Source organism: Littorina saxatilis, linkage group LG13 (assembly GCF_037325665.1).
Source record: "Littorina saxatilis isolate snail1 linkage group LG13, US_GU_Lsax_2.0, whole genome shotgun sequence".
Classification (NCBI taxonomy): Eukaryota; Metazoa; Mollusca; class Gastropoda; order Littorinimorpha; family Littorinidae; genus Littorina; species Littorina saxatilis.
In genome coordinates this window covers 22,711,509-22,728,157 of record NC_090257.1, presented here as the reverse complement: position 1 = coordinate 22,728,157, position 16,649 = coordinate 22,711,509, and the positions used below count along the sequence as shown (strand labels likewise).

The 16,649-nt window shown below is 41.1% G+C and overlaps 1 protein-coding gene and 1 long non-coding RNA gene across 13 annotated transcripts in view; one reads left to right on the top strand and one right to left on the bottom strand.

The window, feature by feature from the left end:
- Positions 1 to 6,111, top strand: part of LOC138983896 (uncharacterized) — a 47,274-nt gene extending 41,163 nt beyond the window's left edge. For all 3 annotated transcript variants that reach the window (XR_011461306.1, XR_011461304.1, XR_011461305.1), the window contains one exon: positions 5,456 to 6,111. This is a non-coding gene — a long non-coding RNA (uncharacterized lncRNA). The remainder of the gene's footprint in view (positions 1 to 5,455) is intronic.
- The window catches only part of LOC138983893 (protein eiger-like), a 28,481-nt gene extending 20,265 nt beyond the window's left edge, over positions 1 to 8,216 (bottom strand). For all 10 annotated transcript variants that reach the window (XR_011461303.1, XM_070357224.1, XM_070357225.1 and 7 more), the window contains exon 1: positions 7,402 to 8,216. Coding sequence is in view for 9 of the 10 variants with exons in the window: in XM_070357224.1 (XP_070213325.1) it covers positions 7,402 to 7,944 (543 nt within the window). In the remaining variant the exon portion in view is untranslated. The remainder of the gene's footprint in view (positions 1 to 7,401) is intronic.
- Positions 8,217 to 16,649: the final 8,433 nt, after the last annotated feature.

Here is a 16,649-nt window from a genome sequence, read left to right as displayed (position 1 = left end):
AGATTATTGAAAAAAAGCAAAAATGTAGACGACCACCTTTAACGCTAATGTTAACAGCTATCGTGTTTTCAGAGTAGCAATAGGGTCCAGATGATATTTTGTCGAGAAAAGCATACTGCTGACGAGTCCAAGGCGATGAAACCGGAACCGCGTGTAAGTTTGTTGTTGTAAATATAAACGATATTGAACGACTTCCGTTGAACTATGGAATAATCACCGACATAGGGCTGTGTGGTGACTATCTAATCACAATTACCCCCGAATTCCCCCACGTGTCTATCAGAATAGCAACACATAATGTCGTAAATAACCATAGGTTTATTTTACTCACAATGTTTCACCGCAAGGCATGTAGCTTTTTCTGTTTTTGTTTTGTTTTTGTTTTTTACTCGTGTGTATCCAAGTGTAGTCTGCCCGGGAGGCAGAAATAGGACGTTTTAAAGAAAACATTTAAATCTAGGCGTTTTTTATGAAGTAACAAAAACAAAACAAAAGTTGTTTAGAACGATTAGTACTATCTTCTTGTAAAATTACTTGCTTCCAGCTGTTGCGGTGTGGGCCCTGGACATGTACAATTTCGCAAACCAAGAGGAAAAAACCACATTTATACCCGAAAAGAGCCCCACGCTCAATGTCACATTTTAATATATTCTTTTGAACTCTCGTGCTTCTTAAAACTGTCCCGCTCATAGGACAGAACCTGAGCGAGGAATGCAGTAAAACGGAACTTGACAGGTGTGAATAAATCGTGCACCTGGCACAGTAGAGAGGTCAGTGGGGTACGTTACAGGGGTTGAAATGTACCCATTTTTGGTCGTACCACTCAAACATTTACGAGGTTAGAGCACAAACGGTCAGGGATAGCATCTAATCCGTTGAACACAAGATAATACCAATCATCTTGATCAACTTTTCTTTTTTTAATTAAAAACGTCCTCCCCTAGCCACTTGAACAGACTACAGGCAAAAACCTGCACGAGTTTATATGCAGTTATTTACAATAGTTCACACGGGGAGCAAGGTATCTTTAATTCTTCCTCAGAAATCCGTGACGCCTCAATCCTCAAGGACAACAGATTTAAAAGGTCGAAAGTCGACAGCAATTACTGTCACTGAATAGGCGCCGGGCCAGGTTATTCCAAATAATTGCCAATGCGCAGGTTGTTGTTGTTGTTGTTGTTGTTGTTGTTGTTGTTGTTGTTGTTGTTGTTGTTGTTGCTGTTGTGATGTTTCTTAGGAGAGAGAGACATAGAGCGAGGAAGAGAGAAAGAAAGAAAGAATTAGACAGACAGACACCGGCTGAGGTAAGGGACTCGTGACAGATAAAGTGTGTGTGTGTGTGTGTGTGTGTGTGTGTGTGTGTGTGTGTGTGTATGTGTGTGTGTGTGTGTGTTTGTGTGCGTTCGTGTGTGTGGGGGTGTCTATGTGTGTGAGTGTGTGTGTCTGTATCTCTCTCTCTCTCTCTCTCTCTCTCTCTCTCTCTCTCTCTCTCTCTCTCTTCTCTCTCTCTCTCTCTCTCTCTCTCTCTCTCTCTCTCTCTCTCTTTCGCTCTCTCGCTCCGGTTTACCCCCCCCCCCTTCCCCTCCTCGCCTCCCTGTAACCTTACCACCGAATCACTTTCCACTGCTTTAAAAGAGAGAGAAAAATAGTTTATTTTGTTCATGTTCCTGTGGTGTGACACATTTATAGGCCAATACAATTCAGTGTGACATTACATACATCAGGCAAAATTACTCTCTACTAGATAACCCTACACATGTGTGGATGTGCTTGAGAGTAATTTGTGACCATACGTGAACTTGACTTATATGGCGTGCACTTTTTTCCCCCAAAGGTTAAAGAATGATGATAACTAGTAGTGGTTTATATTAGCACGTACGTTGTCACTTACCTATGTTTCGGTTACAAACACCGTGGCACACACGCACGCACGTACGCACGCACGCACGTACACACACACGCACGCACGCACGCAAACACGCACACACCGACACACACACTAACAGAGAGAGAGAGAGAGAGGGAGAGAGAGGGAGTAAGAGTGAGAAAAAGAAAGAGTAAAAGAGTGAAAGGGAGTAAAAGTGTGTGTGTGAGAGAGAGAGAGAGAGAGAGAGAGAGAGAGAGAGAGAGAATCAGACAGAGACAGACAGAGAGAGGGAGAGAGAGAGAGAGAGAGAGAGAGAGAGAGAGAGAGAGACAGACAGACAGACAGATAGAGAGAGAGGGAGAGACTGAGAGAGAGAGAGAGAGAAAAAGAGTGAAAGGGAGTAAAAGTGTGTGTGAGAGAGAGAGAGAGAGAGAGAGAGAGAGAGAGAGAGAGAGAGAGAGAGAGAGAGATCAAATCAAATCAAATCAAATTTTATTTTACGACGGTTGTGGCATAAGCAATATAAACGAGCTTCTTTTCAACCAGCCCTCACTCAGAGAGGGACTATTCTAATCTTAAATACATTTATATACAAACGTAAAACAATTACAAAGAGAGAGAGAGAGAGAGAGAGAGAGAGAGAGAGAGAGAGAGAGAGAGAGAGAGAGAGAGAGAGAGAGAGAGAGAGAGAGAGAGAACGAACGAACGAACGAACGAACGAACCAAATTTATTTTTCGAGGGTAATGGAGTAGATACAGCAAAGATCTTTTTTCATCCAGCCCTCGCCCAAGAGGGAATTAACTAAGCAGTGCATAATATTAAAGCAGAAGAAGAGGCAAAACAAAAACATAAAAACATGGTTATTAAATCAGACAAAGAGGAAAAAAAAAAAGTTCATAGCATACATGCCAACATGGTCATTGGTAATGGTATACATTAAAACACACACTTTCCAGAGAGAGAGAGAGAGAGAGAGAGAGAGAGAGAGAGAGAGAGAGAGAGAGAGAGAGAGAGAGAGAGAGAGAGAGAGAGAGAGAGAGAGAGAGAAGAGAGAGAGAGAGAGAGAGAGAGAGAGAGAGAAAAGAGAGAGAGAGAGAGAGAGAGAGAGAGAGAGAGAGAGAGAGAGAGAGAGAGAGAGCAAGGTTGTTTTAGCGTGGTAGAAAGAGAGAGTGGATGTGTCTCAACACAAATGTAATAATGTTTGTTAACAAACTGAGGTCATTCAAAAAGTACAATGTCTTAATTAAATGTATGTTGGGGGTGTTTCTTCTGGGAAGAGTGCTTGTAGGAAAGCAAAAGCTGAAATGTTAATTTCTATTTCAAAAATTCAAGAAAACTACACGGAAAAGAAGAAGGAAGAAGAAAGAAGGAAGGCCGGATGAGACGAACGATTAAGTACATCAAGGACACTACCACCACCAAAAACATGATACGAACAGCAAAGAAACTTTAAAATAATATGTTTATCACAGTCGTGCACCTGCCCCAGCACGCGTCATAACAGCCCCCCCCCTCCCCTTATCAAAAAACAAATACAAAGAAACCCTAAAATTAATAGTTGAACACAATCGTGCACCTGCACTCGTTCTAACCCTCCCCCCCCCCCCCCCCAAAAAAAAAAAAAAAAACCCCGGGCTTTTTTGTTATTTTTTAAACGTGCTCTTCACCGACTGCACTGTTTTGTCTCTTTACGCTTACCCATAGACCAAATAAATGGTCTATGGCTTACCCAACCCACTCCCTTGCCCCCCGCCCTCTCCCTACCTCCGCCATTCCAAATCCCCAATGAAACCCCTACATTCCTTCCCTCCCGACCTTGTGGGGTAACTGCCAAAGCGTTCAACCACGCGCAAAGCATGACGACAGCGTAAACTAACCGCTACTTCGCTCAGCACAGGCACTCAGTTCATGTTCACTGGATGATGTGAAAGAGACTGACAGACACTTTGACAGACACGGATAGACATACGCACACACACACACACACACACACACACACACGCGCGCACATAAACGCACACACACACACACACACACACACACACACACAGAGGCATACTGATTCACGTGGCCTTGAGTAAAGTATCAGTTAATATGGGTTAAATGTTGTAGGCCTACTATTCGCCCAGTTCTTCCTTCTTCCCTTCCCCTTTATCACCTAAAGCTTTCATAACACAGGCTATCATATTATTCCTTCGTAACTGAAACACAAGACCGTGCAGCGATCCGATGAGTTATTCTTGGTATTTGTTTGAGTTCTTTTAGTCCTTCGATTAAATTAAAGATAATATGCTCTGGAGACAAAACGAAATCTTAAAATGAAACGCACATAATTGTGTGTGTGTGTGTATGTGTGTGTGTGTGTGTGTGTGTGTTGGTGTGTGTGTGTGTCAGTGTGTGTGTGTGTGTGTGTGTGTGTGTGTGTGAGTGAGTGTGTGTGTGTGTGTGTTTGTGTTTGTGTCCGTATGTGTGCAAGTGCGTGCATGCGTTCGTGCGTGCGTTTGCGAGTACGTGTGTGCGCACTGCTTGTCAGTCTCTTAATCTTTTATCTGGCCTGTCTGTATGGCCACAAGTGTGCAGTATGTATATATCTAGCTTATATCTTTCTGTCTGGGTGTGACTATTCTTAATTTCTCCGTGTTTATCGGCTCGCTCAAGTGTCTATCAGCTCCAGCACAGCTGATCCTTCCGACTGTCATTTCCGACGATTGCCTGTCACTGACTTGGGCATATTGTTATCCCGGTAACTGTGTCGGTACTTGAAAGTGACTGTCGATGCGACAGTGATATGAAAGAAGGTATCTATCACACTTATCACACAAAACCACAAACTGTGCCAGTCAATCAATGCACCAGATTAACTGAGTAAACACTATCGACGAATAACAAGTTGTGAAATCGAAGCTCGCATTCACACCAACGAGAAATAATAACAAAACAAGAAACTCTATCTTTGTTCATAGCCAATAATGTCTGCACGTAAACGACAAAAAAGAGGGTACACAAACTTTAAGTGGGACGGCGATTGTAAGAGGGTCCTGCTAATCTGGGGTATTAGCATAATACCTTTACACTCGGTATTTAACGTTTGTTTACTTTGCTCATAGAGCTACACCTGACGACACACACACACACACACACACACACACACACACACACACACACACACACACACACACACACACACACACACACACACACACACACAGAAAGAGCCCCCCCCCCAAACGCCTGCAACATTAAACTGTTGCATGTCTTTCCAATAGCATGCCTCACAAAAATAGAGTCGATTGTCGGAAGGCCCTTTTTCTCAGTGTATTTATTTTGTTACGCTTTTTTCTATTTCTCAGGTGTTCATCTCCAATCACTGGCAAAAGTTATGTCGTGTTACCACAAACACAGATTGTGTCAGCCGTACATGAACAAACAAATCTCAACCGCTTTTACCCTCCCCCTCCCCCTCCCCCCCCCCCCTACCCAACCACTGCCCCTCTATCTCTCTTCGCCTGCGTCACTGACAATTAATCTACGCATATAATTATGCGTAACAAATTGTTTATACCTGCTTTTCATGTTTTATGTTTCAGGTGTCAAGGGGTGTCAGTCAAGATGTCAGCAGTGTGCAACAGTCAACTCATTCAAAACCGGCAACATAAACATAAGAGGAGGTTATATACTCTTTCTTAAACTGCGGTTAACTTTGTAAACATTTTTAATTCGCAATTCTAACTTTGGTGTGAAGGCAAGTTGTTAAAGGAGTTATGGATTCAATAAATCTCCATTTAGAGTGACAAAGTAGAAGTTAATTCTGTTGATAAACGTCAAGCAGCCTTTTAGCGTCTGTTGAAAGGTAACAGGATTACTATCGTTATATAAAGAACACTCAAAAGAATACATTACTGAGTGACAAAGAGTACACGTGCACCGGTCATTGTAATGCATACTGAAATCACAATATTATTATGTTTTGATCAGATGCAAGAATTAGGACAGTGTGACTAGGAATCGATGACGTACAAGTGTGTACAAAACAACAACAACAACAACAACAACAACAACAACAACAACAACAACAACAACCTGAATTAAGCCAATACATGTGACTCAAGTACTAAAAAATAAAATAAAAAGATAAAACCGAACAAGTGTGGGTTAGGAAAAAGTGCAGGGACAGTTAGGAAGAGAAGAGGATGCAATAGAAAGACGTATTGCATTGGTCATTGCTGTATTGTTATCAAATGGCATGGCGGAGGGAGGGGGGGGGTAAGGGGGTGCTTGACATGGGGTTGGGGTGAGAGTTGAAAGAGAATGGGGGGGGGGAGGGGGGGCAGACAGCATTAAATAAAGAGAAGTAGACAGTCAGGGCTTCTAAAACTTTGCGTTCCTGCGTACTGTACGCACTATAGAATAATAAAAAAACATCGTACCAGCAGTGCACAGAAGGGGTCCCACGACCCATTAAACCTGCAAAGAGTGGATGCCGATACGCACTAAATGTCAGTTACCATGATTACTGTCAGTATACTGTTTTCAGAACATATTCTGCCGTATCTATACTGACGCGAACTTTACAGAGTTTATCCAACCTATATGACCATGATTTTTTTGTGAAGGGTTCAGACAACGTCCAAAATTCGGCGTAATATCAACTTGAGCGTTCCATGGGTCAACTGTCAGCAAGGAATGTGACATCAGAACGCAAGAATATGAACCCCCCGGTATTCGGACCATCTCAAGTTTGGGGTCCCGGAACCCGCCTCAAGGTGGAGGGTCTGTGAGGATACTGGCTGAGTAGTCTATACCGTCCTTATATCTGCTCCTGTTGGCAATCTCTGTTAATGTTTGTGACATATACTTCTTCATCAGAAGCCAAGCGGTAGGCAATCAAGACATTTTGAAAACAGCAACTAAAGTCAGATTAGCACTTGAATGGATAAAATAGACACAGAACAGACATGGTAGACACAAAAGGCGGAAGAGCGAGGTAATTGTGTCAAGGCGAAACAGAGGGAAGGGGGTCGTGGGGGTGGGGGTTCTGGGGGGGTGGGGGGTAAGGGATAACGTCTGCAGAAGGGTGGGTGTGGTTGCCGCTGTAAGATCTTGTAATTAGACCTCTTACTACGAGAAGTGTAATGGAAACGCCCGTTTACTTGTGTTATAACGCAGTGACGGTGCACACAGGATCTGAACTGGCGGCTAAAATTGGATACGTGTTTGGGTGGGGGGGGGGGGGGGGAGGGGGGAGAAGGGGGAGCATGGGCGGGGCATGGGAAAGGGGAGGGGGGGTGTTTTGGGGAAGGGGTGCAGGGGTTGGGTGATGGGGAAAAGAGATTATGAGGTGAATGTTATACACACGCACACACACACACACGCACACACACGCACGCACACACACACACACACACACACACACACACACACACACACACACAGCCGAAAACAAACTGACAGACAATACACCAACTGAGCCTTCAGCGCACGTTCGACAACTCTTCCCAACCCCTGAAACCAAAGCCACCCCATGTTGTCTTACCTGTGAATTCCATCGAAGCCCTGCCGCGCCAAAACCTGGCACATTCTGCATGGGAGGACGATCAGCATCCTGTCTCCATGGCAACGCAGATGATTCAGCAGAGGCACCACCTCTGTCAGCGTCGTAGTTAGCGACGCCATTTCCGTCGTTGGAATGGGAGCGTTGTTTTTGCAGCTGCTCGCACCTCGCTTCGAGTCTTTGCACTTGTTCTTGCAGGGCTTGTATTTGAGCAGAGTTTTGCTGGTCCCAGCGAAAGTTGACCACAAGGGCGGTCAGCATTAACAGCACAGCCGCGAGACACACGCTTACCAGTACATACAGAGGTGTCAGGTTGGGATTAGGTTGATGTCGTCTGCCACCCTTGAAGCACAAGTTGTTTCCAAGTTTGCCTTTGCAGGGTTGATCGTATCTGCTGTCATTGTCTGTGGTTCTGTCTTCCAAATCTTCAACTCCTTCTACCACTACGGTCGGTCCTCTGGTCTTGGTTTGCACTCCTAAACGTTCGCTCAAAATTGGAGCACGGTCGTCTGCGTTGTCACCCATCTTGCGTCGCGCTCACGACAACCCAGCCTTCACTTTCACTTCAGTCGTCTACACCGCACTATCTCTCTCAAGAGGGAGGCTTATTAGATTTGCAAAAAAAAGCTTGCACCAGCCGCGACAAGTTTGGCTTCTGTTTACTGTTACTGCTAATCATTCAAAAGCCTCATGCATGCTACGATTTTTGCAGAGCAAAACAAACAGCAGAACCACGCTGTGCGTATACTCCATGTTAGAGTTGGAGACGCTACTTTTATGCGTTTGCTTCTGAGTGCTGTAAAGCAGTAGTGTGCTGTATACCATGTACCTTCCTCGGAACTTTGGCTGTTTTCGGTTTCACGGAACTGGGGGCGGGGCTATTCTGTTGATTGGTTGCGTGATTGTCATACCTTCGTCTGTATGTCGTAACAGCTTATTGGACGGCGATCTGTTTCATCTTCCTCGGAAAATGTTCTCGTCGGATATTCACGGACACAATTATTCAATACAATTCGAAATCTCACCAAATTGCAAACACTGCCAGTTTAACCCTAACCCTAACTTTGTCACACAAGCCATTTTGGGGAATTGTTTGGTGCATTTAAATTTAAGAAATCTAAGGGACAATGGCTCTGCTGTCATTTCCCTACACGTGCAATGATTATATGCTCAGTAACTATGCTAAGAACCTGTACAAATTAGGAAACGTTATGCAAGCTTTTCTGCGTCTCAGTTCCGATTATGTGCATCAACTTATTGTGTCAGTGCTGGAAATTATCGATAACGCTGGCAGACGAAACCTATGCAAAGTTCTTACAAGTCCGTCTTTTGAGGTTGGGCAGTGACTTTCTTTTCGTTATATTTCTTCTTCTTCTTCTTCTTCTTCTTCTTCTTCTTCTTCTTCGTTCATGGGCTTAGACTCCCACGTTCACTCATGTTTTTAGCACGAGTGGATTTTTACGTGTATGACCGTTTTTACCCCGCCATTCAGGCAGCATACGCCGATTTCGGGGGAGGCATGCTGGGTATTTTCGTGTTTCTATAACCCACCGAACTCTGACATGGATTACAGGATCTTTTCCGTGCGCACTTGGTCTTGTTCTTGCATGTACACACGAAGGGGGTTAAGTCACTAGCAGGTCTGCACATAAGTTGACCTGGGAGATCGGACAAATCTCCACTCTTAACCCACCAGGCGGCAGCGACCGGGATTCGAACTCACGACCTCCCGATTAGGAGGCCGACGTCTTACCGCCACGCCACTGCGCCCGTTATATTACAACCTGCGCTGTGTAATTGTTTTCAAACTCCTTCGAAAAGTAATGAATTATTTTATTTTATTATAGTGCATTTAGTTGTTTCCCAGTCCGCGACGTTCACTTAAAGGCATATGTACGCGCTCCCGTGTTTACAAAGTGTAGTTTGCCCACAATCGATGTCAAACGCACCATAAGACCATATAATGACGATACGTCACCATGCGCGGACCATAATACATGCATTACAGCTTGTTCTAGCCTCTGAAAAAGTGAGGATGTCAACAAAGCCGCGGTGTTCTCTCCCTTGCATCAACGTTACATGTGTTGCCAAATCTATAAATAGGACGATCCAGATCAAAATGAAAATTCAAATATCTCAACATTTAAGGGGTCCTAGACCACAATATCTTGCAGGGAACTTAATTTAGTCTGTCTCCAGCTGTTGGTAAAGCAATTAGCGTGTATAGTCATCGAGTACATATGGCTTTAAAACCAATGCGGTTGCTGCTGTGCTCGCACCCATTAGAAAAAAATTCTGGTTCAACACAACTTGCAGAGTGTTTTGCACAAAATTTGAACAATTATTTTAAATTCCATTGAAAATATGTTTGAAATTTGATGGTCGTTGTTGGGATTTTTTTTAACAAACATATTATCAGAACAGTAGCGTCAGCTTGACTGGCGCTCTGAGTTCAGTTTAGAATTTGAACTGGGCTTTCGAAGTACAGATTTAATTTGTAGGATTTCTGTTACTGTCTTCCCGTTCTAAAGGGGACATCCAGAAACCCCAATGTATGATTAGCTATCATCTGACCAAAGGCTGCTTTCCGCAACAGGAAGCCGCCCTGAATATAGCCACTTTCACTGAGTATAGGGATTTTCTTTCCTGCTATTTTCGGTAAGGTTCGAGCTAAAGGACCTGGTGGTCACCAGAAAAGCAAAATTTCGAACGCTAAAATTAGCACCGAAAAAAAGACATAATCGTTTAGTTCTTTTCATACACGTACACTCTCAGTAAGTCATCAGTTACTCTGTTCTTTTTTGTGTGTGACTTTGTTAAGCCTTTTTTTATTTTTCTATTTTTTTGTGGTTCTTTTCCTCATTTTTACATTTAGTCAAGTTTTGACTAAATGTTTTAACATAGAGGGGGAATCGAGACGAGGGTCGTTGTGTATGTGTGTGTGTGTGTCTGTGCGTGTGTGTGTGTAGAGCGATTTAGACCAAACTACAATACCGATCTTTATGAAATTTGACATGAGAGTTCCTGGGTATGAAATCCCCGGACTTTGTTTTTCTTTTTTTCGATAAATACCTTTGATGACGTCATATCCGGCTTTTTGTAAAAGTTGAGGCGGCACTGTCACACCCTCATTTTTCAATCAAATTGATTGAAATTTTGGCCAAGCAATTTTCGACGAAGGCCGGACTTCAGTATTGCATTTCAGCTTGGTGGCTTAAAAATTACGTTCATCTTATTCTTCATCATATTCTGATTCCAAAAACATATACATATGTTATATTTAGATAAAAAAAATAAAAAAAACAAGCTCTGAAAATTAAAAATATAAAAAATTATGATCAAAATTAAATTTTCGAAATCAAATTAAAAACACTTTCATCTTATTCCTTGTCGGTTCCTGATTCCAAAAACATATAGATATGATATGTTTGTATTAAAAACACGCTTAGAAAGTTAAAACGAAGAGAGGTACAGAAAAGCGTGCTATCCTACTCAGCGCAACTACTACCCCGCTCTTCTTGTCAATTTCACTGCCTTTGCCACGAGCGGTGGACTGACGATGCTATGAATGTACGGTCTTGCTGAAAAATTGCATTGCGTTCAGTTTCATTCTGTGAGTTCGACAGCTTGACTAAATGTTGTATTTTCGCCTTACGCGACTTGTTTTTCTGTCTGCTACCCCTGCTCACTTTTATATTTAAAGAGCAACTGTCACTAATGCATTTTTCATAAACATTAGCCAAACAGGAAATAACGAAGAGCCAGTAAATTAAAATAATATATCTCTTCAAAATGAGAGAACTTTGTGAAATCTCAAACACTTGTCGCTGGTTGAAATTTTGCAATTATGCGCAAGGGTGTGTCGTAATAAGAAAGAGACAAACAAAGAGACAAACAAAGAGACAAACAAAGAGACAAACAAAGAGACAAACAAAGAGACAAACAAAGAGACAAACAAAGAGACAAACAAAGAGACAAACACAGAGACAAACAAAGAGACAAACACAGAGACAAACAAAGAGACAAACAAAGAGACAAACACAGAGACAAACAAAGAGACAAACAAAGAGACAAACACAGAGACAAACAAAGGGACAAACACAGAGACAAACAAAGAGACAAACAAAGAGACAAACAAAGAGACAAACAAAGAGACAAACAAAGAGACAAACAAAGAGACAAACAAAGAGACAAACACAGAGACAAACACAGAGACAAACAAAGAGACAAACACAGAGACAAACAAAGGGACAAACACAGAGACAAACACAGAGACAAACAAAGAGACAAACAAAGAGACAAACAAAGAGACAAACAAAGAGACAAACACAGAGACAAACAAAGAGACAAACAAAGAGACAAACAAAGAGACAAACAAAGAGACAAACAAAGAGACAAACAAAGAGACAAACAAAGAGACAAACAAATGAAAGATAAAATAAGAAGAAGAACAAATTTAAAAAACAACAGCTACAACAAAAATCAGTAGAGTAGAAAATGTATGAGAAAACGACTAAAATGTGCACTGCTTAGGATTTGTTAATGATCTGAATTCGCCATGAACATTTAAACGTCTTCATTTCTACTGAGTAACATGAATATGTTCGTTGGCTTTTCTCAAAACATGACGACAGTGATTATCTCGCCGAAAGAAAAAAGCACAAGACAAAACATATTGTCATCATGTTCACGAGTTTTCATTCATAACAACCAGGGTAACACAACACCACTGTTTATATGTAACAAATACAAGTTGCCAATGGTTTTGAGCTTCAGGTGAGACGGGGATTGTCTCAAGTAGGCTGTTTGTTTGATTTGTGGAACCATCGTGGCTTTCGATTCGTGTTTCCGAGGACAACGACTGTAATAATTCACGCTCAAAGACCCAATAAATGTCAACTATTTTGGATAATTACCGCGACGACTCATGGTTAATTTGCAACTAAGCTGTGCAATCGCAAATTGCACAACTAAAAGTCTTATAACACTTAAAGGAATGTTTTAAGGCACATGATAAAAACATGTCTGACCTGCAAATGTAATGGCAGCTCGTTACATTTTTAGACTGGAAGAAAAGTGACGCAAAGTTTGTGTTTGACGTCACATACAAGTATGACGTGATCGCTCGAACTTCTGATGCGCTTTTGAGCCCTGAATTGCATTCTAAAAATTAAGTTCACAAACATGGCTTGCTGTTAATCATTTTGTGCGTACCTTTGTACTATTATATATCAAAATGATAACAAAAACAATGTTTGGTGGCTTGTTGTCAGACTAGAACTTTATGTCGGTCCTCGGGGAGCATTATCGCCTTCTGCTACATCTGTATCAACCTCGGTTAAATAAGAACATGAAAAGGGCGGTGAGCACACACACATGAACAAGTCGCGTAAGGCGAAAATACAATATTTAGTCAAGTAGCTGTCGAACTCACAGAATGAAACTGAACGCAATGCAACGCAGCAAGACCGTATACTCGTGGTCCACCGCTCACGGCATAGGCAGTGACATTGACAAGAAGAGCGGGGTAGTGGTTACGCTATGCTGCATAGCACGCTTTTCTGTACCTCTCTTCGTTTTAACTTTCTGAGCGTGTTTTTAATCCAAACATATCATATCTATATATTTTTGGAATCAGGAACCGACAAGGAATAAGATGAAAGTGTTTTTAAATTGATTTCGAAAAAAAAATTTTGATAATAATTTTTATATATTTAATTTTCAGAGCTTGTTTTTAATCCGAATATAACATATTTATATGTTTTTGGAATCAGAAAATGATGGAGAATAAGATGAACGTCTCGATTCCCTCCTCTACGTTAAAACATTTAGTCAAAACTTGACTAAATGTAATGAGTGTAAGCTAGGTAACAATTGAACGTTGGAGACAATGGCTAAACGTAAAAGCAATAAGTTAAAGATAAGTAATGAATGGAGAACAATCGCTGAGCGATGAAAAAAACGGGGTAAAACTAATGAATAACGCATCGACTATGAGTATGAGCACTACGCCCTGAGCGAAATCGAAGCATTGGATGAAGGCAGCGAATTAAGGAAAATCTGCACAACGAATAAAACTGCTTTAGGAAACTGAGGGATATATAACCAGAATAACTATGAATTATGTCAAGTGTATTACAAGTTGGGCAAGATATAAACATATTTTCGAAATGTAACATGCCAGGGGATGGTCTCACAAAGGGTTTTTTGGACAAGTGTAAGGCCAAGGGACTGTTTTATTCCCAAAGATGCATATCTCAATGCTCCCTTTTTCTTTTTGACATAATGTGTTTTATTTGCTACCTCCGCTCTCCTCTTCTTCCCTTCTCTCTTCTTCCCTTTTCTCTAACCATTTCTCTCTCTCTCTCTCTCTCTCTCTCTCTCTCTCTCTCTCTCTCTCTCTCTCTCTCTCTCTCTCTCACTGTCAATCTTGCTCTCTCTCTCTCTCTCTCTCTCTCTCTCTCTCTCTCTATATATATATATATATATATATATATATATATATATATATATATATATATATATATATATCTCTCTCTCTCTCTCTCTCTCTCTCTTCCCCTTTCACTCTCTTTCTCTTAAGAATGTGCCTTAAACCTTTATCCTTGTAAAATAAAGTTCGTTCGTTCGTTCGTGCGTTCGTTCGTTCGTTCTCTCTCTCTCTCTCTCTCTCTCTCTCTCTCTCTCTCTCTCTCTCTCTCTCTCTCTCTCTCTAATTCTCTCTCTCTCTCTTCTCCCTCTCCCTCTCTATCTCTCTCTCTCTCTCTCTCTTCTCTCTCTCCCTCTCTATCTCTCTCTCTCTCTTTCTCTCTCTCTCTCTCTCTCTCTCTCTCTCTCTCTCTCTTCCTCTTCCCCTTTCTCTCTCTCTTTCTCTTAAGAATGTGCCTTAAACCTTTATCCTTGTAAAATAAAGTTCGTTCGGTCGTTCGTTCGTTCGTGCGTTCGTTCGTTCGTTCGTTCGTTCGTTCTCTCTCTCTTTCTTTCTCTCTCTCTCTCTCTCTCTCTCTCTCTCTCTCTCTCTCTCTCTCTCTCTCTCTCTCTCTCTCTCTCTCTCTCTCTCTCTCTCTCTCTCTCTCTCTCTCTCTCTCTCTCTCTCTCTCGTCGAGAAAGGGTGTAAAAATTCCAAAAGCCGGTCACAAGACAATAAAATACAGATCCTTTTCTAAATTCAACGAAGACACATTTCTTCACGACCTCTGTAACTCCTCCCTCTCTGATGTTTATAATTGTACGAATCCTGATGCTGCATTAACACACTGGCTCAATGCCTTCACTGACGTATATGATAAACATGCTCCATGGAGAATTAAAAGAGTCAGACACATAGTGAAACCGAAATGGTTTGATGATGAATTACAAGATGCCATAGATAATCGCGACTTCTTAAAGTCAATCGGCAAGGAAGAGGAGTATAGAGAACAGAGAAATAAAGTAAACTCAATAAAACGATTAAAAAAGAGAAAATATTTTCAAGACCTTGCTTCTTCAAAACAAAATCCAAAGAACATTTGGAAAGCCATAAATGAACTCACAAATAAAACTTCTGCATCTAAATCAAGTTGCGTTAGAGACATAACACCTGATGATCTAAATACACATTTTTCCAAAATAGCTGAAAAAGTTATTTTAAAGGATACAACTAACCTCAATAATTTGGAAGTTTTAGAAGACTTCTGTAAGTCAAAAGAAATTTCATCTCAATTAAATATTCCTTCGCTTACAGTGCCTGAAGTCTTTCAAGCACTCACACATTTAAAGCAAACAGGTACCCGGGGGGTAGACGGATTAGATGGAAGAATTCTTAAGTTATCAGCCCCGGTAATTTCCGAAACTATCACTTACATTTATAATCTCTGTTTAGACAAACAATATTTTCCAATAGCGCTCAAACAGGCAAAAATTATTCCTTTGTTTAAATCTGGTGAGAAGAAAGACCCCTCAAACTATAGACCGATTTCTATATTGTCTGTATTATCAAAGCCACTTGAAAAACATATAAACAAACACCTATTAGCGCACTTTGATCACAATCAATTATTTCACCCGAACCAGTCTGGCTTTAGGACTAATCACTCGTGTCACACTGCTTTAATCTCTCTTGTTGATCATTGGTTGAACAAGATAAACGAAAATGAATTTTGTGGTGCTGTATTTGTAGACTTTGCTAAAGCTTTTGATGTAATTGATCACAAGTTGTTACTCAGAAAACTCAAATTATATGGCCTCGGGACTGACTCAGTTAACCTCATTTGTTCTTTTCTAAGCAACAGGCAACAAAGTGTGCATGCGAACGCCTCGGCATCAAGTATGCAGGCTGTACGGCATGGGGTACCACAAGGGTCAGTTTTAGGCCCTCTACTTTTCTCCATATACATAAATGACCTGCCCCTTCATATTAAAAACTTGTGTGAACTTTTTGCAGATGACACTACCATACACTCCAGTGACACCAATTTAAATCGTTTATCTGAATCACTGCAAGAAAGTTTAAACCAGCTGAGTGCATGGACTGAGCTAAATCATATGTCCCTGAACCCCCAAAAAACTAAATGCATGATAATAACAACTAGACAAAAACGACAGAACATAATCTCCACGTTTCCCGATTTAATTGTGAATGATGAAATTGTTTCAACAGTCAACCATCATAAAGTGTTGGGAGTGACCATCGATAAACTTTCTAAAGTCATGTCCAAGAAAGTATATCTCTTATCTAGAATCAAGCACTTCCTGAATTTGGAAGCCAGGAAGTTATTCTTTAATGTCCATATCCAATCTGTTATTGATTACGCATCAACCTTATGGGATTCGGCAAGTGATAATTCACTAAAACCTATAATTAGATTACACAAACGAGCGTTGAAAGTAGTCTTATTAAAGAAAACAACCCTGAATGAATTAGACTATATAAACTTAGGCATTCTCCCTCTGAAGGCAAGACTTGGCTATAATAAATGTACCCTTATGAGCAAAATTATCACTGGATGTGTACCTGAAACTTTACGTACAAAATTTACCATGAGGAATTCACGTCAATTTATGAGATTAAACACTCCTGTTCCTCGGATTGACCTGTTTAAGTCCAGTTTAGTGTATTCAGGTAGCAGTCTCTGGAACTCTCTTCCAACATTCCTGAGGCAAACTACCAGCACTGATAGTTTTAAAAGCAGATATTTGTCTTATGTAATGAAGTCAAAGTAAAGGATATTCATTTTTTTTGTATTAAACAT